The sequence below is a fragment of the Pipistrellus kuhlii genome, unplaced genomic scaffold, assembly GCF_014108245.1.
Source record: "Pipistrellus kuhlii isolate mPipKuh1 unplaced genomic scaffold, mPipKuh1.p scaffold_m20_p_26, whole genome shotgun sequence".
Classification (NCBI taxonomy): Eukaryota; Metazoa; Chordata; class Mammalia; order Chiroptera; family Vespertilionidae; genus Pipistrellus; species Pipistrellus kuhlii.
The window spans coordinates 8,232,885-8,259,575 of NW_023425525.1; the positions used below are offsets into that span (position 1 = coordinate 8,232,885).

General features: G+C 38.0%; 1 protein-coding gene across 5 annotated transcripts in view; it reads left to right on the forward strand.

The window, feature by feature from the left end:
* The window catches only part of ZNRF2 (zinc and ring finger 2), a 61,580-nt gene extending 45,830 nt beyond the window's left edge, over window positions 1-15,750 (forward strand). The window contains exons 3-5 of one of the 5 annotated variants that reach the window (XR_004990679.2): window positions 944-1,054; window positions 2,824-2,900; window positions 8,541-8,646. Coding sequence is in view for 3 of the 5 variants with exons in the window: in XM_036453762.2 (XP_036309655.1) it covers window positions 8,541-8,646; window positions 10,452-10,509 (164 nt within the window). In the remaining 2 variants the exon portion in view is untranslated. Of the gene's footprint in view, window positions 1-943; window positions 1,055-2,823; window positions 2,901-8,540; window positions 8,647-10,451; window positions 10,532-12,575 lie in introns of those variants that run through there. The other 4 variants (XR_004990680.2, XM_036453762.2, XM_036453763.2 and 1 more) reach the window with 4 other exon arrangements.
* The last annotated feature ends 10,941 nt before the right edge of the window (window positions 15,751-26,691 follow it).

Here is a 26,691-nt window from a genome sequence, read left to right on the forward strand (position 1 = left end):
GGTAATTACAGTGTACAGATGAGTGCACATATAGTTTATTATTTATTAATGTAAGACTCAACTGGACTGTGTGTTTTGCTCTTTATTAACTTATAAATAACTAAGAAAGATATACACTGTTTTATGCTCAATGCTGCTTTTTTTTTTTTTAAGTTTATGTCTGGCATTTTATAGTTTTGTTACTGATATGAATGACATTTGTTTTTACCATTTGAATTTCAAACTGGTTTTGCGTTTTTCCAGGTATCTTTGGTTAGGTGAAATTCATCCTCATATAAATCTTTTGAGAAGAAGTGGTGGGAAATAATACCCTGAACTTATGATATTGCTTGTCTGTAGTTTGTCACTGAAGCAGCAAACCCCTGGCTTTTGGGCATTTTCTTTGTCCATTGGCTGCTCATTTGTTGTTTTGTGTTTTCTCTAAGTCTCCTGAGATCTTACGTTTCATTAGCTGTTCAAAATATTTATTGTGAACTTACTATATGTAAAATACTGTGCTACTTGCTAGAATAAGCAAAATCTAGGTTCTGTGCTCTGGTAGAATTTATTCTTATTTCTTAAATACAGAGGTGGCAAAATATTGGCTACATCTGTTTCACAGACTTTTTTTGTTTGGCTTACACAGTATCAAAAAAGTTTTTTGAGTCAGTGTTTTGAAAATAAGAAATGTCACCTGAAAACTTAACTTTGCAGCTTGCTCCTTTCAATATATATGCCTTTTTAATAAGACTGTGTGTACCAGTTTGTCATGGTTACCTATTAATCCCTGAAAGCTAGGCCAAGTTCAGGTGGCATTTATTGTCACAACTGGGCTGTTTTTAAACAGTTGTTTTTTGTTTTTTTTTAAATGAGCTACTTAAATGTTTTCTGGCAACTCCCTTTAGGCATTTGAGTTGTGATCCTTGTACAATGTTTATCACTCAGCCTACTAATTTTCTTACAGATGGGTTGGAAGCAGAAGGGAAAGACTGTTACACTCTAGCCTCAATCAACAAAAGCAATAGGCATACACACTTGAGTTGACTTTTTCCACTTTACTTCAGTAAGATGATATGTAAATTTTTTGTATTTAAGTATTTTTACGTTCATCAGCTCTTTTATTTTTAATCGTCAATATTAAAGAAAATGTCAGGTGTAGGTATTAATGACCTACAATTTATTTGAAGAAAATGAGGCTCAAAGAGGTTTGTGCCAAGTTCAAGCCTGTTCTTTTTCCATGTGACTGCCTTTCATTTGCTTGTCTCATTACATCTTCTCAGCAATCTGGAGAGACAGGTGCAGCCTGCAGGTTTCATCACTTGTTTAGCTTGGAGGAACCAAACTCAAGAAGAGTGCTTTCTTGCCATTAATCACATAACTATTCCTCAGAGCAAACCTGCTCTTGCCAGGTACAGTGTTAGTCATGTACCAAGTATAATCTTATTTAATTCTTACCATGCTGTATGAAGTAGGTATTGTTATCCCCATTATTTCCTGAATAAGATGGAGAGTTGGAGTTTGAACCTAGAACTATATATAATAGCATATTATCCGATTGTTTGGTTCCTTTTTTGTTGCCATTATGAGGCTACATTTGGTTAGGTGTAGGGGTTTTTTCAGATTGCTATCTTGCTCTGCAGTGATTCAAAACAAAAGGGGACCTGAAACTTAAGTTTAATTCAAAGTATACTTTATTTTTGTATATTTTCAGCAGTTTCAAAAAACATATATACATATATTTGTTTTCTTTTTAATGTGGACAGCATATTTAAGAAAATACTTGTTTAGAGTTCAGCAAATCAGTGTAGCAATTAGTTTTAAATTTTGGTTTATCATTGATTTTTTTGCAAAAAGGGCATATGAAAGTTAATTTGATTTAAAGATTAGGCAGTATAATAATTTCTTAGGTGATTTGTATGACTTTTTGCAGCTTGTGAGATAATTAATTTTATAAAGTACTTTATCCTGAGCTAGCTTTTTTACGTAAGTTAAGAACAAAAAAGGCCCAAGAAAGCTAAATATGTAAGTATTGAGTTAGTGTCCTTTTGTATATTTTACCTTCAGTTTGGGTTCCATTTTATTTTACTTACATTTTCTTGGAGAAGGTGCCCAATTTCAATTTTCAGAATATTCCCAGGAATACATGTTTTTTCTTAAAAATCATCAGAAAAGTTACAAGTTTTTTTCCCTCTTGAGGAATTAGTCATTCATATATATATATATATATTTGAGAGATAGAGTTAGGAAGAGGGAGAGAAATGACAATTGGTTGCCTCCTACATGCCCCCTACTGGGGATCAAGCTCCCAACCCCAGCATGTGCACTGAATCCAACTGGCAACCAACTGAGTCGTACCAGCCAGGTTAGTTGTAGTTTTAAATTAAGTTTCTAACAGTGCAGATGAAAAGTGGCTGTTTTTGTCAGTTCTCAGTTATATTTAAACTAAAGAAAGCGTTCATGCAGTAATTGTCAGTGCAGAGGAAGCTAGTAATTCCTACTGGAAACAGAGTAAGTTTCATAAGAAGTTATAAAAACTGACACTGACTAGGAACTTTGAGTTTTAAACAGTTTAATGAATGCTATCCCATGTTTTTATTGATATATTTGTCTTACACTAAAAATGACAATTTCCCTTTGTTAAAATATTATTCCTAATTCTCTTCGGTATTCAATAACAGCTCTTGGATCTAAATCTAGAATAATGTTAACTTCTTTTAAGTTCATTAGAGATAACTTTGTCAAAAAATACTTATTAATAAACCTTGCAAGCCCCAATTTTTCATACTTTGAGTAAATGCTTCTTACTAATGTTGTGAATTTTTTTTTAATTCTTGATTTTTCTAGGGATTATTTCACATTTCAGCTGCTTTTGTTTTCTACTGCTATCATTGAGGGTTCAAGAACAAAAAATAAGTCTTCAGGTAAAAAGCCTGATACATAATAGTGCTTGGCATTGTATTTTGCTGAAAGGATCATATACCTGTTTGGATGCTTGATCGGAAAATTGTGATGATTATGAAATTTTCGCATGGAGTTTTCTTGGCTGCCTCTAACAAATTTGGTTTTATTTGTCATTTTTCTTTTTCTCCCCCTCCCCCCCAAAAGGATTTTGGCTGTCTGCTTTTATTCATGTGTCTTGATCTGCAATTATTGTATGGATATGTGCTTGTCCTTGCTAAATATTTTAATTTTATGTATTTGGCTGCTTGAATTTTAAGTAATTTCTTTGGTCAATGAAAATTAAGAGCTTGAGGCTACAAGTGAAATATCAAAGTTGTGTGTTTTTTAATTAGTTTATAATTGTATGCTCCTTGTCTTCTATATTTTAAGGTTTCATGTTTATGAAAATTAAATAAAATTTAAACTGTAATTCCTCAGTTGCACCGGTCACATTTCAGTGCTCCTTCTGGGCCATACGTGGCTTGCAGCTGCCATTTTGGGCAGCACAGAGGAGGGACTGTTTCTGTGGTCACGGAGAGTTCTGAGGGCAGCGCTGTTTTCCTGTCCGGTAGGAGGAAGTTAGCAGCAACATGTGAGCTCATTTCTGGTACCAGTTTTTATAACAGTTTAGTAACTTTCCAAGTTGAAGTATATGACTAGCTGTGAGCCATTTTCTTTACATATGGTAGCCATTTCTGTCTTGAGTATTTCAAACTTACAGTTGCCTAAAACATTCATTTGCGTTAGTAATTATGTTATTTCAAAGTGAAATTGTTTCTTGTACCAAAATTCATGAAGTAGTAAAAAGGCCAAGTAATTAGTCTAAATTTGAATTGAGTCCAGGACTCACTAATTGTAGTAATTTCTGGTAAGTTACTTAACTTCTTTTAGCCTCAATTTGCTTATCAGTAAAATGGAGGTAGCATTAGTTATGTCGTAAAATTAAAAAATTTAAAAGACTTAAATATGTCTAAAAGCATGTAACAAAGGGGACATTTATAATACCTTTAAATGTAGAATGAAGCCAAACATTTAAATTAATTAGGCAGTATTATTCGATTGGGGCTGTTCTCAGCCTGTCTATTGTAACTGGTCTCTAGAAGTGGCTAGGTCAGGAGTATTCTGGAGAAGTTTCTGGTGGCCAAGGTATTGTTTCTGACATTATGTAAAATTGAAACAACTATTAATAAATACCAGAATGGGGAGGAGGAAAAATAGAAAAGGAAAAAAAAAATGTGGTTATTGGAGAAGTCTGCAAAGTACTTTCTAATATTTTATATAGTTTTACAACAAAATTTTCCATATAATTCTTTAAAATTTCATCTCCATAATATTTGAGTGCCTTTATTATACTTATGTTAAAAAAAAGTGAAAGGAAACTCAAGGTTGACCAACATTTTGCAGTTGCCTAGCTAACCAATAGTGAGAATGGAAATTCATATTATGTTTTCAACTTTAAGTTTTATGCTCTTTCTACTTCAATATCTGTTTCCTTGATAGTAGTTGTGTTTTTCAGGTAGGTGTATATTTCAGAATCTCTAGGGATGCGTCCAGGTATATGTAATTTTTTTTTCTTACATTGAGACAGAATGCATACCCAAGTGATTCTGGTGCCCACCTCTGGCTAAAAATCATTGCTTTCTTCCAGGTTTAATCTTTCTTCTCCTGTTTCAGTACATCTAGATAACTTAGTGTGTAGGCCACATGAATAAGACTGATATGTAGGTAGATGAGCAACAACACTTGAAAAAGCAATTCAGTTTCGTTTCCTGTTCACAATCTTGATGGTTTGTCTCTCCATTTGATCAGTGCTGGTGGCTAGGAGGATTCCAGAGTAACCAGCTCCAGAAGTTAAGTTCATTAGTGTTTCCCCTTCTGCTTCCCTGAGATCAGTTTTGGCTCCTTAATACTAATGGTCTGCTCTCATTGTGTCCAGGTCCTCAGGCATTGCTTCTTGATGTTTTCAGTTGCTTGACTGAAGTTTTTTTGTTTTTGTTTTTTGTTTTTTATCTTCACCCAAGACATTTTTCCATTGATTTTTAGGGAAAGTGGAAGAGAGAGAGAAAGACAGAAAAACATCAATGTGAAACACATCGATTGGTTGCCTCCTGCAACCAAGATATGTGCCCTTGACCAGAATTGAACCCAGGACCCTTTGGTTCACAGGCTAATACTCTGTCCTGTGAGCTAAACCAGCTAGGGCTTGGCTGAAGATTTTTAATAATATTTCCTCAGCTATCTTGAAGATGCTTCATTGTCCTGGATTTAGTGGTATTTGCAGGCCATTTTTAACTCTGAATGCTCCACATTACTAATAAGCTCAAAGGTGAATGAAAAGACCATGTCTTGATGAAGTGGGAGAGGTGCATACTCTAGCAAACCCTCAGGTAGGCTACAGTTAATCACATTGTGTAGTGGATTTTCAAAAAAAAAAAACATTTTCAAAAATACAAAGTCAGATTCTATTGGAAATTACTTTCAAATTTGAAAATTAAGCATTTGCTATTGGAGGCAGTTACTGAGGTTTTGCAGTGAGTGAACTGTCTTATAACTCAGAAATTCTTATCAAAATGCAGTTGAGCAGGGGCAATAATATGCTAATATTGGCTTTTAATTTTCTGATCAGAGATCGTGTCACTAGAAACTTTACAGTGAATAAACAGAGGGCTACTCCTGTGTTGAAATTAATGTACTTGGAAGGTCCTTCTATATAGGTGTGCCTTTCTTAACATAAAAAATATAGTTCTGATAATTTTTCATTACTAAGATTTAGGGAGCCTATGATTAACATGACTGATTTTAATATGGCATTCTAGATTAAACAAAAAGTTTTAAACTTAATACCTACAAAGTATAACATAACATTCTTATTTTTCAAAATACATTGTTACGATAGATATTACATGCAGACTTATTTATGCATTGGAGGGGGCGGTCCCTCAGCCCAGCATGAAAATTTATGTATGAAAATTTATGCATTGGACAGGGGTGTCCCTTAGCCCAGCCTGGCTCCTCTCACTGTCCAGGAGCCCTCCAGCAGGAGGTGACTTGGCGATCAGGGGAAGGCAACACCACCATCACACCTCTGCTGCTGCCACTGCCAGCAGCACAAGCCTCAGACGGCCCTGGGCAGCTGCCATCTGAGGCTTGCCCGTGCCTCAGGCCGGCCCTGGGCGGCTGGGAGGATGAAGGGACTTGGGAACTTCAGAGGCAGGTCTTGCTGCACTCCTGCCAGGGCTGAGGGAACTAGGTCCTGCCATCTTGTGGCTGTGGGTGCTGCCATCTTTGAGGCTGTAGCAGTAAATTAGCATATGCCCTCCTATTGGCTGCGGGCACCGCTATCTTTGAGAGCGTGGTAGTCAATTAGCATATTCCCTCTTTTTTAGATAGGATTAGATTTATCTTTGTTGCACTGTAAATAAATGGTCTTATAAACAAGATAAAACCAAGGCCTTTTAAGATGTTAGTTATCCCAAATCAAAGATTAATAAAAATACTATTGCAGTAAACAAATGAGACTTAACAGTCATAGACAGTTATTTTTCTGTGAACAAAGCATTCAGAAGCCTGTACTTAGTGAATTTCTACTTCTGTTACGTAGGCTTCTATGGCAAAAATGTAATACTTTTTCTCTATTAAAGTCTGGTCCATCTCATTTTCTTAATTTATGACATTTGAGATTCTATGGCTTATTTAGCCTTAAATCTAGATGCATTGTTCATATATTCCTAATATAGAAAACATGATACCCTATTTCATCAATTTTAAGACACAATTCTTCATACTTTGAAAAATGAGATGCATCTTAAAATTGATTTGTATGATAGGTTGTTTTTTTGTTTGTTTTTGTATTATAGTTTAATGGAGGCATTTTCCCCCCTTGATGATATGTAAAACTAATAGGTAGTCATTGATGTTTTATGCTTGATAAAAAGTGATGATTCTTTTTAAAAAAAACCTTATGATGTGTGGTATATCTCTGTGGTAAAAAAAAATCTTAAGTGGTGAGAATATACTGGTATCATACTAGAGGCCCAATGCACAAAATTTGTGTAAGAGTGGGCCTTTCAGCTGAAACCGGTTTGGCTCAGTGGATAGAGCGTCGGCCTGCGGACTGAAAGGTCCCGGGTTCAATTCCGGCCAAGGGCATGTACCTTGGTTGCGGGCACATCCCCAGTAGAGTGCGTGCAGGAGGCAGCTGATCGATGACTCTCTCTCATCGATGTTTCTAACTCTCTATCTCTCTCCCTTCCTCTCTGTAAAAAAATCAATAAAATATATTTAAAAAAAAAAAAAAAGGGTGGGCCTTCCTTTCCTGAGCTGTCAGCACCAGCTTCCCTTTGGCATTCGGGACCCAGGCTTCCCTCGCAGCCCTGGCTTCATCTGGAAGGTCGACAGGTTTAATTAGCATATTACGCTTTTATTGTTATAGATTATTTGGAATTATAGACTTTCAGTGTTTTCTTCAGATCCCTTTCTTTTTGTTCTTACTATTATCATCCTAGTGTCAAAGCTAAAACAATTTAGTAATAAGTTTGATGTTCTTTATTCATTGGAAACCAGCCCAGGGTTTGGGGGGGTGCATTGCCTAACTAACACTTTCTGAGGGTTTGGGGCAGGAGCAGGTTTGATAGAGTGTTCAAAGAGACAAGAAAGGGATGATTGGCAGGGAGCTCCAGGTCCTACTTTCTAGGGTAGAGTAAACTGGCTGAAATTGAGTGGGAGGACTGATTGGTGTTAGGTTCCTTTGGCAGTGAGGTGTTCCCCTAGTGCATGCTGATTTTGGGTTAGGTTTGTGACATGGATGGGGCCACTAGGATGGCCTTATTTTGTGGGTCTCCATATACCAATTAACTTTATCACTAATTAGGTAGGTGCTTTACATAAAACTGGTTCCCTATCTGTGGAAAGCTGTCCAGAATTTAAAAAAGGAGAAGGAGGCAAGACTTGGGGTTGGGGATGAAGTGGAGTTAGGGTAGTGGGTGGGACCTCCAGGGTTAAGAAAAAAAAAAAAACACTGAGGGGCCATTATTAAGCAGCATTTTTCATTTACCAAGCTTTACTTGTCTGGAAATCCTTTTCAGGTTAAGACCCTGGCTGTGACATATTAGCTTGTGTGCTACTCAGTAGTTATCTAGGGAATACTCACCTCAGCCGTATTCCCTAGATTTCAAAAGCATAAATCCTTCTGCTAAGGCCTTTTTTTTCCCTGCAGAAGTTGCCCTGGTACCCCGTCCAGCCTTTCGGGTCAATCATCTGCTGCTACCTTCTCTTTTATAGGCCACATGGAGTTTGTGTTTCCTCGTAATTTGCGGTCTCAAAATTAATAACTAAAGGGGAATGCTTATGGAATGTACTTTTCTACAAGGAACTATTACATTTATGGGCACAACTAAATTTGTTGGTTTTTATAGTACAAATACTTTTTGGAAACTTCCTTACCTTACTCTGTCTTCAGCGTTTAGGTAGAGATTGGTGCATTCTTTCCGCTTTACTTCAAATACGGGTGCTGAGTTTTATATATTCCTGACAAAACATGCTAGTCATCACTCTTTATCAGTTAGCATTCACGTGGTGCTTTTTTCTGCTTATTGTCCTGCATTTGTTTCCTCTTTCCTCAGAGGATGTCCTGAGTAAAGACACTGGGGAATGTGCGATCTGCCTGGAAGACCTGCAGCAGGGGGACACGATAGCACGGCTGCCTTGTCTGTGCATCTACCATAAAGGGTGAGTTTATCTCTGCGCTCACACCGATGTTAGCCAAGATCTCCCTCAGCGTCTCAAACATTGTACTGAGGCGGAAAAGGCTCTTCTTCATTGACATACTCTCCCCCATTTCTTAACAAATAATGCCCCTTTTTACTGCTAGAATTAAGATTTTAGCCCATATCTGTTTATACCCCAAAATCTATAATTTGTCCAGCATTTACTGTGACCCAGGTATTGTTCACAGCTTCTAAAATAGGTCTCTCCTGTAAGCCTCGTATCAGTCTCATTTCTCAATAGGAAATGAGCTGGGGGACCATAGTAAAAACCTCTAGGTCACCTGGCTAGTGAATGGAAGAGCCCAGGTTCTACCCATGTCGGTTTGGCTCCAGATTCGGCCTGGTTTCTTCTAACGTATTTGTGGTTTAGAGCAACACAGGAAAAATTTTAAATTAACTACAAGAAGAGTATTAGCCACGCTGGGTTTTTTTGTTGGTGGTTTTTGTGTGTGTGTGTGTGTGTGTGTGTGTGTGTGTGTGTTCGTGTATTCTGTGTTAATCCTCACCGAGGATGTATTTTTACATTTTTTTAAAGAGAAGGGAAGAGACAGAGAAATACTGATTGGTTGCCTCGACCAGGGCTGGCGATAGTGCCTGCAACCAAGGTAGGTGCCCTTGACCAGAATTGAACCTGGGACCCCAGGGCCAACTCTCTATCCACTAAACCAAACCAGCAAGAGCCAAACCACCTTGGTTTATGGCATGTGCAAACTGGAGATGTGTCAATGGAGAGAATGCTAAATAGTTTGCATCTTGCTGGGGAAAATTCCTAGCTGTTGGGCAAGTTACTTAACCCTTTGCACTCCGCTGTCCCCTCTCAGGGGACATCGGAATTCTAGCATATCACTCGGATGTCCCCTCTCAGGGGACATTGCAATTTATTAGTGATTACGGGGAATTGAGTTAATTCAACGCACCTGCCGCAAAGTAGCGTCGAGTAGCTGGTAGCCAATGTCCAGAATGGTTCAGAGTGCAAAGGGTTAAGTTTATCATTTGCCACAGGGCGCTTTCTGTGGTGATGGAAGGGTTCTGTATCCGTACTGTTAGCAGAGAGCCACCAGCCCTGTGGCTGCTGAGCACTTGAAGTGTGGCAGGTGTGACTAAGGAACTGCACTTTTCCTTCATTTCACCTTAATGAATTTAAGTCTAAACACCCCCATGTGGTACGAAGCTACTGCATTGAACAGTGCAGATTGACAGGATAATGGTGTGCACCCTAATATTTAACTTCCCAACAAAATCATAAAACACTTCATAAATGCAAGTGGATAATGATATACTTATTGTGTATGTATATGTATTATAGGATAGAATAGAGTTAAAATAAGTACTTAATATTCACATATAAATATGGTCTTTTAAAATGTAATGCAGTATTGTCAAGATTTAAAAGCAGTTTTTGATTACTCTGTTAGGTTGATATTTATATAAATGAATAACTTTTGAAAAGAAACAGCTTTTTTCAGATTTGTCCTTTGATTTTGAATATTGGTAAAGTGGTAGTTCTTTTGATTCTTTTTATAATGATTGTTGCTTAAATTTTCAAGTGTTTTATAGCATAATTTTACAAAGATTATTTCTTTAACTGGTTAGAGTAAGCAAAATGTAATAAACACATTTTTATCTTTTACTTATATGTATATGCCAAATATGATAACTTAAAAGTATCTCATTTTTTGCAAAGAGGTAAGCATTTTTATTATGGCTATTATGACATTAATAATTAAGCATAAGTGTTTCTCCTTTTCTGGTTTTATTCTTTTCTAGCTGCATAGATGAATGGTTTGAAGTAAATAGATCTTGTCCTGAGCACCCTTCAGATTAAGCATCAGCTTCCTGTTTTATAGGTAATTTCTACCTTTTTTGTTTTAATTGCCTTTTGAAGTGTTATCTGTATTATACATTATCAACCATTTTCTTGGCTTATCCAAACTACTCCTCATCTTTCAGGCATTTCATGAAATTGCCACAAGTCAGTCCCATCTTCGGGCTCCACTTCTAATCCTGGTTCTCTTGCTGTTTCCACTGCATCTGCAGTTACTTCCTCCACTGAAGTCTAGAGCCCTCAGTCACCTATGAGGGTTGGAATCAACTTCCCAACCCCTGTAGTGTTGATGGTTTGCCTTCTTCCCATGAAGCACTAATGTTTTCAGTGGCATCTATAATACCAAATCCTTCCAGAGGGTTTTCAAAGGAATGACTGGCAAATACAGCTTTGCGAAATGTATTTCTTGAATAAGACTTGAAAGTCAAAATTAGTGCTTGATTTCCTGGGCTGCAGAATGGATGCTCTGTTAGGCATGAAAACAGCAATCATCTCGTTGTACATCTCCATCAGAGCTCTTGGGTGACCAGGTACATTGTCACTGCGCAGTACTATTTTGAAAGGAATTTTTTTCTGAGCAGTACGTCTCAGCAGTAGGCTTAAAATATTCAGTAGCCATGCTGTAAGCCATGGTTTATATGCTGTTCTCCAGGTTTTGTTTTACTGTTTATGTAGCAGATTAGGTTGAGCATTCTTAAAGACACCAGGACTTTCAGGTTGGTAATGAGCATTGGCTTCAACTTAATTGTATTAGCCCCTCGCAAGAGAGTCAGCCTGTCATTTGAAGCTTCAAAGCCAGGCACTGACTTCTCTCTGGCTATGAAAGTCCTAGGTGACATCTGTAAGGCTGTTTTGTCTCCATGCAAGTGTGTGGTGGAATGTAGCCACCTTCATTACCTTGGCTAGACCTTCTGAATAACTTGCTGCAGCTTCTAAATCATCACTTGCTGCTTCACCTTGTACTTTTATGTTATGGAGATGGCTTCTTTCCTTAAACCTTATGAACCAACCTCTGCCAGCTTCACACCTTTCTTCTGTCTCTTCACCTCTCAGCCTCCATAGAATTGAAGAGAGTTGGGGCTTTGCTTTGGATTAGGCTTTGGCATGGAGGCATGTGGCTGGTTTGATCTTCTCTAGACCAGTAGAGCTTTGCCCATATCAGCAATAAGGCTGTTTTGCTTTCTTATTCGAGCATTCAGTGCAGTAACACTTTTAACTTCTTTTAAGAACTTATCCTTTGGCCCCGGCCAGCATGGCTAATTGGTTGAGCAACCTATGAACCAGGAGGTCATGGCTTGATCACCAGTGGGGGGGCATTTAAGAGGTAACTGATTAGTGATTCTCTCATCATTGATGTTTCTATCTACATCTCCCTCTTCCTTCCTCTCTGAAATCAATAATTCAAAAAGAAGAAAAAGAAAAGCTTATCTTTTGTATTCATAATTTGGCTAACTGGTACAAGAGCCTAGCTTTCAGCCTATCTTATTTTTCAACCTGCCTTTCTTACTACACTTACTCCTTTCTAGCTTCTGATTTAAAGTGAGAGATGTGGGACTCTTCCTTCCACATGAACACTTAGAGGTCATTGTAGGGTTAGTAATTATCCATTGTTCAATATTGTTGTGTCTCGGGGAATAGGGAGGCCCAAGGAGAAGGAGAGAGACTGGGGACCTGGCAGTTGCTGGAGCAGTCAGAACACACTCAGCATTAAGTTTGTCTTATGTGGGCATGGCGTGTGGTCTCCAAAACAATGACGTTAGTAACGTCAAAGATCACTGATCACAGATCACCATAACGAGTAGAATGATGACAAAGTTGAAGTGTTGACATAGTCTTTATTGTAGAGAGAAAGTACTATGTGATGGTGATTTTTTATGATATTTTAAGCATTAATTGGTTCTTGATCTGTTCTTTTGAAGAACACTACCTTTATGAGTTTTTAGAATAGTAAGTGTGTGAAATTTTACGGTAACTGAAGCAGTGTTCATGGGAAATGAATGTTTGTTTTGATTTGTATTACTAGTGTGGACCTTTGCTTAAATCAAAATGTATCTACTTTTACACAGGTTTTCTTCTCTTCTCAAGATGCTTAAAAAAACAAGAGGAAATGGGGATCTGTCTCTGGAAAAACAAAAAATGCAGGCATACTCAGCCAAAATCTGAGTTCTGTGCAACTCAGTTGATGCAGAGGTGGACAATCATATAGGGAAAAACCCTGCTGGAGGGAGGACATTTGCCACAGAACTCAGTGCACCAAACATGACATAAGGACTCACAGGGATTTTGAAAATGCTGCACATCCCTTACTAGTCATCTACATCGGTAATGCTGATAAACATTTTGTATGCAGACGCCAAAGTTAACTGATTTAAAAGTTGATTTACTTTTTATTAAGTTCTCTAGAGCCGCGCAACTAGTGTTTTGATTTGTTGTGTTTTTTAGTTTGGGGGTCTTTTTATTTTCTCCAACATGATGTTTCTGCATTCATCTATTTTTAAGTTGAAGACCACATACTTTTCTTCCTATAAATTAAAGTTTTAAATGTGAAACCAAGAAATGTAATCAAGCAGTGAAACATTCTCTGAATGTAGACCATGATCTCAAGTTCTAATATTTCCCCCCAAAAAAGTGGAAAATAGACTTCTACATAGGAAAGCTAAAATACTTAAACATTTTAAATTAAAAGTTTAATGTTAACAGAATGCAGTCCAAAGAGTAAATCAGGTTACATAATTACATTTTAATGAATTAAATATTGGATTGTCTACTGAATTGTAATTTCTTAAGTATATTCTCTCCTCTTAAATAAAACTGCTCGACAGCCAATCAGCAATGAATCATCTTGCAGCTATGCAATTTAAAAAAAATACAAATTATCAGTTTTAAGTGCTGCCAACTGCAGTAATGTTGTTTTAACGGGTATTTTCATTTGTTCTTTTCATGTAATTATTTAATTGTGCTTTGCATCTCCAGGCAGTTTTCCCACATTTGGGTAAAATGTTTTAGCAGGTTGTAAGCTTCATAACTTATGAAAAGAGTAAAATAAAATTTTCTTGAGTGGAACTTGGAATAATTTGAGGGACTTTTATATACTTTTAAAAATCAGAAATCAATTAGGATGTCAGATTTATAGCAGTATGCATCTTTAATTTTCCAGATAATCTGGAAGTTAGTGTTTGATAAATGATTTTTAAAGCAAATATGAAGATTTTGTTAATTTATAATTTATTAGTGTGTTGTTGCTGTAATTGAAAATGTTATAGAACATTTAAATTCAGTTTTGTGTAGAAAGAAATGTGTTAAACAAAATTATGTGAATAAATATTCCCACAAAATACATCTGAATGGTTAAAAAACACTGGGAGAGAGTTATTAGGGCTGCAATATGGAAATATCCTATTTTTCCTTTTTTTGTGTTTGAATATCAGAAATCCCAATAAGTAGATTGCTATTTTCAACCTGGGGAAATGTTATCAGTGAGCATTTAAGCAGTGCACTTCTCTCGGCATAAGTGAAAGTTGCACAGAAACATTTTCTTGTCTTAAGCCTTCTTTCATGTATTTAAGTATTTGTTTTTCTATTTAATGCTACTATTCTTTATTCTCTTTTTTCCTCTCTATTGCTTCTGTTTCTTTCTCGTGTGTGTGTATGAGTGTGTGTGTGTGTGTGTGTGTGTTTTGTTTTTGTTTTCTTAAAGGGCATGTACAGGAGCAACTGCTGCTACCCAGCAAATTTGTGTATTATAAACAATTAAAAGAGTTTTTTATTGCTTTCTGTGTGATTTTGGACCAGATAACATTTTCCCTAAGTTATACTGTGAAATGCCTTTGTTATGCTGTACTTGATAAAAGAAGCCCAAACCTCCAGTGTGACAGCTGACAGCACAGTTTCATAGGTGCTTTCTGAATCAGTTTTGGAAAATAATTTTTTCCTCAAGGGAGATATTCTTAAATTTTTTCTGTTATCATGAAATCTTAATATGAATCTATTCCACATTTTCAATTTTGTGAGTTTTCACACACACATACCGCAGGAAAAACCTCTTATAATGTGAATAATTCATTTTTTTCTACCTCTGGTATAATGTTACTTAGTTTTCTTCCATTCTGGAAGGAACGAGTTTACTGTGGCAGTGGTGGCTCACTGCTAGAGCTCTTCTGGAAGTTGACTTTCCGATGTGATTTGCTCACTGACTTTTAGAGCGTGTCGGCCTAGGCTCCCCTCGGTTCCCCTTGGTTCTCCTCTGCGCTGATCCTGGGCCGCGTCTCCGTCTTTCTCTGTGAGGTCTGCTGCGGCTGCTCCGCGTCTGTTAGTGTCAAGTGCGACTTGTCACAGCGTTTGTCTGGAACGTTATTAACTTGTTTATAGCAGTCCTTTTTTAATTAAAACTTAAAAAAGTTAAAAAAAATTTACTTTAAATTCAGTCTCCATCAATAAGTTCCTAAAAAGAACTGAGAAATTGAAAAGAAAATGCTTTTCAAGCCCCCGATGCTCTAGTTTTTATTCAATGTTGCTCTTCTGGAAGATGTTATAAGTAATATTCTACATAATGCCACATAATATTTATAACTTGTATGCAGACACTGAATAGTGTAAGTAGGACATAAAATGACATTAGATATTTAAATGTGTAGCTCAAAGTACTGGCAGCTGAATATTATGGAGACAAAATAAAGATTGAAAACCTAAGTTGTCAAGTTGGTGATAGCTTTCTAGAATCTTTGTAAATACTTATTTTCAAATAAGATCACACTTGCAAATATAGGAAGCAGTATGTTTTGAAATTTCACTCACTGGCACCTTCTTCATAATGGATTTAACTGCCAGTTTTGACTCTGTCTTACTGAGATCTGACTGCCCCCCCCCCCCCCCCCCAAGGATGTGTAAGAGCAGAATTACTGTCTGACTTTTGGCTCTTTGCCAGAGAAAAAGACTAAGTAAGCACATTAACCTGTGTTTTTCAGAGGTGGTTATGAATCGGATATAGATTGTGTTTTAAGAGCAGTGTTTATGATTGAAATACAAATAATGGTTTCTATAACTGATTTTTCTGTAGTAGCTGAAACATTTAAAAACATGCTGTTATCTGTTACTTACTATATATGTTTTCTATTTCTTTTATAGGCTATACAGTTATTTCAGTTTTCACCCACTAAATTAGTGGAATACGTAGCCCAAATGCCTGAGGGCACCCTCAGCATATTTGCAATATGTATTTTAGTTAATAAAAATGGCAGATTCTATTTCAAAGCTTATTTTACTTTCTAAAGTTGGGTCTAGTAACCTGTAAGAGCAATCATTTAAATTAACATAATCATAACAAGACATACGGGTCTTCCTTTAAATGAAACAGATTGTAAATTTATAGTAAATATTGCCTAATTTTTTTTTTTTACTGACTTGGCGTAAAGGGAAGAAGGGAAATTTCCTAACAGTAAGCTACATTTGAACAAAGCATGAGATTCTTTAATTAAAAACTCATGAATGATTGAATTAACATCTAATTGACATACACTTTATGCATTGATAATAATAACGAAGTCATCTTACTCTTTGTAGAGTAAGGGTCCATATAGATTCGGTTATTGGGAACTTTATAAAACTGCATAGAGGTAAATGCTGCTTAGTAAATATAGTACTGTGTGTTGCAGGAAGTCTTCTAGTTCATTTGGGCCATTCTCTTGCAATTTGATTTATTCTGAGGTGAGCTCAGTACGTATTGGCAATGGTGGTTAAATGTGATATGGTTAAATGTGATGTGTCCCACATCACATTTAACCACCATTGCCAATATGTTCTGATATTTTCTAAGTTAAAAACAGATATTTTCTAAGTTAAAAACTCTGGCATACCAATATTTTGTGTTTGGCCCATTCCCTCCCCTCCACCTCCTCCCCCCACCCTCACCCCAGATATGTAACTTCTGATGTTTTCTTTGCTGTATTGTGAATAACAATAGTTCAGTTATCTTTTTTCTGGGAACTTCTCATCTCTACTGGGATCTTTCCGTTCAGAAACTAAGTTGCCACTTGGCTTTCTACAGAGGAAGTGGCTACTTGTTGTGCTCCAGTGGTGAGTTTTACTCAGCAACAGCTGGTGCAACTTCCATAAGGATTTAGCCAGAGAACACTCGGAGTGCCTATCGCATTTTGTGAATGCTGTGCTTAAGATAGGGAATTGAATGTTCTTTTTAAACACAGAATTCCTGCATTGAATGGGGAATACCTGGTCTTTTATGTCAGGCGAGTTTACTTTCCACATTGATTTACTGTGGAAAGTAAAAGGCATTGAAGAAAACCAGATGTGTTGATGTTGATGAAAATACAGCGTTACTTTCTTTACCGAGTCAGTACATTTTCAGGTATTAAAGCCATCATTAGTTTTAGACCAGCGGCTAATAATAAGGTAGACTGTTGGTTGCTTATTTATAGAGAGGCAAAGAGCAGCATGGTATGAACATACACCCCAGCAATAAATGAAATTTTTGGAAGTGGTATTGTACTGCTTAACTCTGCCCTGGACTGTGGAGCACCTGTCAGGACCTATTCTTAGACACAGAGTAACTTGTTTCTTCGATATCTAGTTCTTAATTAAAATGGAACCATTCCTAATTGATATTTTTAATAAAGCTTCCAAATGAGCTTGCCAAAGTATCCTGTAATTTAGAATAATGCTTTCAAGAAAATCTGTCATTTCCACTTTTATGTCTATAAGTTTACAGTACTTAACAGTAAAATAGAGTTATCTGAATGCTGAAAGGTTACGATGGGTTAATTAATGTTACAGTTTCTCTATCTGCTTTTGTATAATCATTATCACAAAGTTGGATCCAAAAGTATTGGTTAAAATTTTGTGGTAATGTAAGAAATGGCTGTTTGTGGTGGTAGTGGAGAAAAAGCTCTTTCTTCATTACCTTAACCATTTGTGCTGATTTACTTGGAAATTTCTAATGTAAAACCTATCTGTAAATTTTGTATTTGCAGCACAGTTTTCAGGATGAAAGTATTGTTTGTAGCGTAGTGGTTAAGTGGTTAAGGGCATGGATTCTATCTGGAACCAGACTGCCTAGTTTACCTTCTCCGTGCCTTGCCTCTGCCTATAGAAAAGGTAATGCTGCTGTCTACCTCAAAGTTGTGAGGATTAAATGCACCAGACACTAGAGCATCTAATAATGTTCAGTGGTTATTATGAACAATGAAAATACGTGTGCCATCTATGAATAAATATTTTTGTTAGTCTCTCCAGTCATAAGGTGTAGGAGTAATGCCTTAGACCTAAGCTGATGTGTTTAAGAAACCTAACTATAATAGAGGACATTGTGAGTTCTGATCTTTCCTCTTGCTAAAATCTAGAGATTTCCTATTTTGGCAATTATATATGAAACACTACTTGGTTCTATGGACTGTTGGGGACCAACAATATTGAAATCAAAGATAGCTGACCTCTAGGAACTAATCTTTATTGGGTGAAGTGAACCAGGGTAACATAATAAAGAATAATAAATGCTGTGATTGCCAGATCCACAGCGTGTTGTGCAGGTAGCAAGGAGAGTCATGAGTAAACCAAGTCTTTATGAGCAAACAGATCCTAACTGTAGGACAGTGGTCGGCAAACTCAAAGTCAACAGAACCAAGTATCAACAGTACAACGAATGAAATTTCTTTTGAGAGCCGAAAACCCGATTTCTGCGCATGGGCCACAAAGTTTCAATCGTACTGTATGTGCACACCCGCACGTGGTATTTTGTGGAAGAGCTACACTCAAGAGGCCAAAGAGCCACAGTTTGCCGACCACTGATCTAGGAGATACAGATAAAAAAACGTGTGGAGTGGGAAGTTTGGGAAGGGTATTCCCAAGGCAGAAAGCATACCTCAGCCAAACATGACAGTCTTGGAGTTGGTATATCTAGATAGTTAAACAGATGACAAATCCTGAAGGGATGTATTTAGGCCTAGTAATAATTAATGTTGTTTTCTAATACTTTTTTAAATCGAATTTATTTAAACTACAACAAAATTTAATCAACAATATAGTTGCCGTTGTTTTCTACTAGTGCCCAACGCTCAGGAAGCATTTTAATCCCTCTGTTGTAAAATTCTTGTGATTTTGATGCAAAAAATTCGGTCAATGCATTTTTGAGGCATTCTTCATTATTAAATTTTTTTCCAAGAAGAAAGTTTTGCAAAGAACAAAACAAATGGTAATCAGAAGGGGCAATATCAGGAGAATATGCAGGTTGAGGGAGAACTTCCCATTCCAACTGGCGCAGTTTTTCAGCAGTGATTCTTGCAGTATGCGGTCGTGCGTTATCGTGGTGAAGAATTACGCCCTTCCGATTAATCAGCGCGGGTTCTTTTTCTCTTAAAGCTTGGGCTAACCTTTCCAATTGGGCACTATACACTGCACTTGTAATGGTTTGGTTAGATGGTAAAAGTTCATAATGAAGAATTCCTTTAAAATTCCACCAAACACACAACATCACTTTTTTCGCATGCAAGTCAGGTTTTGGCGTGGGCTGCGGAGCCTCATTTTTGTCCAACCATTGAGGCCGCCTTTTCAAATTAACATACAGCACCCATTCTTCATCTCCGGTAACAGTTTGCTCTAAAAACGGCAAACGGTTTTGACGAGAGAGGAGTGAACTGCAAATTGTGACTCTTTGATTACGGTTGTTGTCTGTCAACTCATGAGGAACCCATTTTCCAAACTTTTGGACTTTGCCAAGTGCACGCAATTGATTGGAAATTGTTTTTTGTTGGGTAATTTGAGGATTTTGCACCAAAAGAGCTTGAAGAGCTTCTTGATCAAAATTGGACACACGGCCTCGACCACTCTTGTCATCTAACGAAAAATTTCCCTCGCGAAATTTCTCAAACCAACGCTGGCATTTTCTGGCGCTAACTGCATCTTGACCAAGAACACTACATATGTTTTTTGCAGCCTCACTTGCTTTTCTTCCTAATTGGAACTCGTAAAGCATGCAGTGCCAAATATGCTCTTCATCCGCCATCATCTTAGCCCTAGTTTTGCAACAAAAACCAAACCAAACAAACTTTTTCAAGCAAAACTTGTTAATTGCACTTCACACGTTCTGTAGATACCACGTGTTTGAACGTTATGTCAATACAAGTCAACGCCAAGCAAGATTTTAAATGAATGTTTAAAAACGACATTAATTATTACTAGACCCAAACTCTGTGCCAAACTATACTTGAGAGATTTTAAACAGGAAAAAGACAAATCAGGAAGAAAAGGAGGAGACTAGCGGTAAGAGTGCTGTAGAAACAATTCATTTTGGTGGTCATTTAGTGTAAGGCATGAAAGACAATACCAGGACAACTCCCAGTTGTACTTTTATCACATCTTAATACACTGTGGACCCATAGTTTTATTGCTAGCTTTACCCAGTGGCCAGATAAGTTGCTATTGAACGAGTACAAAACCGTTTTACATAAATGTTAAAGGCTTGCTTTTGAAATTAATTATTACATGTTCTTACAAGCTAATACCTTTTTAAAGTAGGATTGGCCACAAGCCTTACAACAGAAAACACGAGAATTCTCGTGATCCGTCTGCAGTGTGTTAAGGACAAGATCTCTGCCTGGGAAAAGCTGATGATGCCAGAAGTATCTGCTGGAGAACCTGAGATAAAGAACACCAATTCTGACACCCAAGGATTGGATCTTAAATGGAAGGCAGAGCCTTGAGAAGCCAGTCAGGAATACTGGGCAAGTCGTGAGGAAGAAGGGGAGTGCGTGCGTGCGTGCATTAGGGTTCAGGAGGTATTAGACACAGTTGTTGCCAGTGCTGTTAGAGGAGGCGGTAAGTACAGGTGTGCAGGTAAGTACACTGAGCTAGTTGGATGTCTAGGTTGGCTGACCTGGACCTTTCCCGGCATCCCTGCTCCCTCCTACCCACAGTTGCCTGTTGGAGGAGGGCTGTGCTTCCCCTCCTCCATCTGTCCCATATCTCTCATCTGTCCCATATCTCTCCATTATACCAGTGTCCTCAGACATTCACACCAGAAGAAAGCTGCTGTTGGGAGCAGAGTCTATGGAAGTAGCAAGATGGGAAGGGTGAATATTGCTGTCTGAGGGATGCTGTTGGGATGGGTGGGTCAGGTTGGCAAGAGGAGGACCAGGAAACATGGGCCAGTTCCTGGGGAAAACGATAACTCCAGGCAAAAGTTGGTAATGGGTATGGCATATGAAATATATGACTAGAGTGGGTGTGCGAAACCTACTTCCTGAATAAGCATCTGTGTCAGACCTGTCAAGGGGTAAGAGAAGTAAAGTCCCTGAAAATTCTTCATCTGACTGGTAAGTGTGAGTGCTGCTGAAGCAGATGAAAACCGGTGAGAGTGCTGCAAACAGGGAGTGCGGTGCAAACAGCCAGACACGGATGTGGGAACTCGTTTTCATTTTTAGGGGCTTGTTTCCTCAACAAGAACAGTGTTATATTTCTAACCCATTTTTTCCCACAGCTTTTAAAAATCAACTCGGCTAATCCGAAACCGGTTTGGCTCAATGGCTAGAGCGTTGGCTTGGGGACTGAAGGGTCCCGGGTTTGATTCCTGTCAAGGGCATGTACCTTGGTTGCGGGCATATCCCCAGTAGGGGGAGTGCAAGAGACAGCTGATCGATGACACTCTGTCATTGATGTTTCTAACTCCCTTCTTTGTACAAAATCAATAAAATATATATTTTTTAAAATCAACTCGGCTAAGTTCTAATTTACACACAACAAAAACATCCATTGGAAGGGTACAGTCTGATGAGTTTGGACACCTGAGCAGCTGTCGTCATAACTGAAATAGGGAACATTTGTATCACCATCACCCTCAAAAGTTACCACCAGCCCTTTCCACTCGGGTCCCACCTACCCATCCGTCCTCAGCCCTGGGCAGCACTGACCTGCTTCGTGTCGCTGCGGACTGGATGGAAACACTCAGAATGCCCCTTGTTTTGTGCATCGGCTCTGTGCTAGGCATCAATGTTGTTGCTTGAGTCAGTTCTTTTTTTATTGCTGAGTAGTAGTCCATTGTATGAATATACCACAGTTTGTTAACCATTCTATTGGTGGACACCTGGGCCATTTCTAATTTGGGGCTATTATGAAAAAAGTGTTTATAACATTTTTATATAAACCTTATGTGAACATGTGATTTCATCTTTCTTGAATAAATGCCTAGGAGTGGAATTACTGAGTGGTATGGTAAATATTTTTTTACCTTTGTAAGGTACTGCCAAACTGATTTGCCTATTTCTGCCCTTCCCCAATGCTGCACTGTCTTGGTTATTATATCTTTGTGCTTTGCAGTAATCTTGAAATTAGGGAATGTAGGTATTCCAACTTTTTTTTTTTTCTTTTCTTTTCAAAATGTTTGTTTTTTTAGTTCCTTTGGTCCTTCATGTGAAGTTTAGAACCAATCTGTCAATTACTATAAAAACTCCTGCTGGTACTTCGAGATTGCATTGAATCTATAGCTCACAACATGAACTCTTCCAGCCATTGAGCACATTAACATCACCATTTCAGTTTTTTAAACAGTCTTCAGTATTTTTAAATAGTTTTCAGCATATGGATCTTGATAAACTTATATCTAATTATTGCATGGTTTATAGTGTTATTGTAAATGATGCTGTCCTTAAATTTTTAATTTCCAGTTTTCTGCTAGTACATAAAAACAATTGAATTTTGTACATTGACTTTGTATCCTATTATCTTCTTTAACTCACTTATTCTAGTAGCTTTTTTATAGATGCTTTTGAAATTTTCTGCATAGATAGACATAGTGTCTATAAATAGATCATTACTTTGTAATCTGTCTTTTATTTTCTGTTTCTTTTCCCTTTTCTTTATTTTTAGCTCCTGTCAACTTCTTCCTTCTTTATTTTCTTCCCCCTTCTTTTTTTCTCTCTTCTCCTCCCCTCCTCTCTCTCCCTTCCTTGGTTCCTCTTTCCTTCTCCCTTGTACATTGGCTAGATCTCCAGACTGATCTGAATGGAAGTGCTAAAAGTTGAGAACGTAAAGGGAACACATTCTGTCTTTTACTGTTACATTTATTTAACTGCAGGGGTTTTTTTTTTTTGTAGGTGTCCTTACAAAACTGAGGAATTGTCTTCTGTTCCCGTTTCCTTAGAGGACTTATGAATAAATGTTCAATTTTGTTAAATACTTATTTACTGAAGTATTGGGTCTAGTGATAATTAATGTCGTTTTTAAACATTCGTTTAAAATCTTGCTTAGCGTTGACTTGTATTGACATAACCTTCAAACACGTGGTATCTACAGAACGTGTGAAGTGCAGTTAACAAGTTTTGCTTGGAAAAGTTTGTGTTTGGTTTGGTTTTTGTTGCAAAACTAGGGCTAAGAAGATGGCGGATGAAGAGCATATTCGGCACTGCATGCTTTACGAGTTCCAATTAGGAAGAAAAGCAAGTGAGGCTACAAAAAACATCTATAGTGCTCTTGGTCAAGATGCAGTTAGCGCCAGAAAATGCCAGCGTTGGTTTGAGAAATTTCGCGAGGGAAATTTTTCTTTAGATGACAAGAGTGGTCGAGGCCGTGTGTCCAATTTTGATCAAGAAGCTCTTCAAGCTCTTTTGGTGCAAAATCCTCAAATTACCCAACAAGAGCTTGCGACAACTTAAAATTGTTCACAAAAAACAATTTCCAATCAATTGCGTGCACTTGGCAAAGTCCAAAAGTTTGGAAAATGGGTTCCTCATGAGTTGACCGACAACAACCGTAATCAAAGAGTCACAATTTGCAGTTCGCTCCTCTCTCGTCAAAACCGTTTGCCGTTTTTAGAGCAAATTGTTACCAGAGATAAAGAATGGGTGCTGTATGTTAATTTGAAAAGGCGGCCTCAATGGTTGGACAAAAATGAGGCTCCGCAGCCCACGCCAAAACCTGACTTGCATGCAAAAAAAGTGATGTTGTGTGTTTGGTGGAATTTTAAAGGAATTCTTCATTATGAACTTTTACCATCTAACCAAACCATTACAAGTGCAGTGTATAGTGCCCAATTAGGAAGGTTATCCCAAGCTTTAAGAGAAAAAGAACCCGTGCTGATTAATCGGAAGGGCGTAATTCTTCACCACGATAATGCACGACCGCATACTGCAAGAATCACTGCTGAAAAACTGCTCCAGTTGGAATGGGAAGTTCTCCCTCAACCTGCATATTCTCCTGATATTGCCCCTTCTGATTACCATTTGTTTCGTTCTTTGCAAAATTTTCTTCTTGTAAAAAAATTTAATAATGAAGAATGCCTCAAAAATGCATTGACCGAATTTTTTGCATCAAAATCACAAGAATTTTACAACAGAAGGATTAAAATGCTTCCTGAGCGTTGGGCACAAGTAGTAGGAAACAACGGCAACTATATTGTTGATTAAATTTTGTTGTATTGTTTAAATAAATTCGATTTAAAAAAGTACTAGAAAACGACATTAATTATTACTAGACCTAATCATATGGTTTTTCCTCTTTCATCTGCTGATATGATGAATTTCTTTTTCTTTTTTTTTAGTGTTAAGCCAATTTTTTAAAGTACTTTTGGATTCAATTTGTTACTATTTAGTTAGGGTACCTCCCACTCCCCATCTGTATCCATGAGGGCTGTTGGTCTATAGTTTTCTTGTAGTATCCTCGGTTTTGGTGTCATGGTAATGGAGGGCTCATTAAACGGGAAGTGTTCATCTTTTCTGAAAAGGTTTGTACGGAATGCTGTAGGTTTTCCTCTATGCCCTGCTTTAGCCATATCCCACAAATCATTGGTTGAAAAAAAATAATGAAAGCAACATTGGTTGAAAACAAGGATTGGGAGTGTAAATAACATTTACCACATTAGACAAGAGCCAGCCATCTGTCCTTTGAGGCAGGCAGATTCTCCGAATGAAGGTAAAGAGTCTCCAAAGAGGACAGACTGGTCGTTGCCACAGAGATAGTCCCAGGATTTGTTCCCCCTCCTAGTGAGCTTGTAATGTCTGTACTGTAAGAATTTCAGCAGAAGTATTTCATTGAGGTTAGGTTCAGATGTGAAGAAAATGCAAATAACATAAGGGACCTACCTTTGGAGGCATATAAAGTGACAGCTGTTAAGTTTTTGTTAGGGGGTAAGACAGGATGAAAGGATGCAGCAGTCAGATCTAGAGCAGTAGCAGTGGACTAGGACAAGCAGAAGAGAGCTTTGCCTTTGTTTCCATCAGAGAAGATGGGCGAGTGAGATGTTGCCCCCGTGAGAAGAGGTAAAGGCAGTCTGTGAGACCATTAGGTGGCTGCTAGGGGGCACCAAAGGGTAATGACGAGAAAGTTAGTTGAAGTTTGAAATACCTGTCTAGCTGGTGTGGCTCAGTGATTGAGCGTCTACTGATGAGCCAGGAGGCCACCATTGGATTCCCAGTCAGGGCACATGTCCAGGTTGCGGGCTCAATCCCCAGTAGGGGACGTGCAGGAAGCAGTCAATCGACGATTCTCATCATTGATGTTCCTATCTCCCTCTCTCTTCCTCTCTGAAATAAATGAAAATATATTTTTTAAAATATGAAGTACCAAATTTAGTTATTTTTATTCTTCCGTTTATAAGGTGAAGAGGCAAATCACAGGTTACCTTGTAGTCATCCCAGGATACTCGAGAATGTTTAGCTGTAAAAGACGTGGCAGTTCTATTCTCAAATTGGTGAAGGCAAAGAGTTACAGAGACAAAATGTAAACATAAGAAATATCCAAATGCAAGAAATTTTTATGTTGATAATGTAAAAACAATGTTAGAAGAATTTTTTTTTTCCAGCCAAAACCGGTGTGGGTCAATGGATAGATATAGCGTCGGCTTGGGGACTGAAGGGTCCCGGGTTCGATTCTGGTCAAGGGCATGTACCTTGGTTGCGGGCATATCCCCAGTAAGGGGTGTGCAAGAGGCAGCTGATTGATGACTCTCTCTCATCGGTGTTTCTAACTCTCTATCTCCCTTCCTCTCTGTAAAAAATCAATAAAACATTTTTTAAAAAATTAAAAAAAAAATTTTCAAAAAGAAGGAATTTTGTAGTTAGTTCAAAAGCATGCCAACAGTATATTTAGCTATTTATATAAGCAGTAGATATACTTCTGTTGTATGTAAGCCATCATGCAATTAGGAATCCATTTATTATAGCAGCCTTTCTTAATTGTTTTTTTGTGATACATTTTAATTATCCTTTGCTGGGTAACAAACCAACCCAAATTGAATGGCTTAGAATCACAGTATTAATTAACTCATAATTCTGTGTCAGAAATGTAGGCTCTTGCCTGTACTTGTTCCTGCAGCTACAACAGCAGGTGGGCCCAAGGGGAGGGACCGATGGGTCTGGCGTTGGTTGCCTCAGGCCAGAGAGAAGTGCTGGCTGCTGGCTGCTGAATCCTGTGTCCCCAGCAGGTTTGCCTGGGATTAGTCACATGATGGGGGGGTTCTCAGCAGAAGGAGGGCGAATCCTCTTGATTGCCAAGGCTTCTGCTTGCGTTCGTTTGGCATGGTACCATTATCCAGTGCAAGTCACAGAGGGAAATGTGATTTATTGGGGGGCATTCACCGCAGCCATCTGCTGTACCTGTTACAGCTCTCGTGCACAAATTAGGCTGGCCATTCACATTTAAATGACATCTGCGTGACATTGGATGCATCTAACTATGAGGCTGTTTTTACTATCCCTGAGTTAAGTGGATATCAGCATTGGTTACAATGAAAATCATATTGGTTATTTTTATTTTTTATAAATATCTTATTGATTTTTTACAGAGAGGAAGGGAGGGAGATAGAGAGCTAGAAACGTCGATGAGAAACATCGACCAGTTGCCTCCTGCACACCCCCCACCGGGGATGTGCCCGCAACCAATGTACATACCCCTGACCGGAATCGAACCTGGGACCTTTCAGTCTGCAGACTGACGCTCTACCACTGAGCCAAACCGGTTTTGGCTGGTTTTGTTTTTAAATTGTATTTCAGGCCTGTATATAGAAATATTTACCAATACATGCTAAATTTAGAGTAGTAGAATTGGCATTTAAAGAACGGGATCTTGCCCAGCTGGTGTGGCTCAATGGTTGACCGTCGACCTATGGACCAGGAGGAGGTCACTCTTCGATTCCTGGTCAGGGCACATGCCCAGGTTGTGGGCTTGATCCCTAGTAGAGGGTGGGCA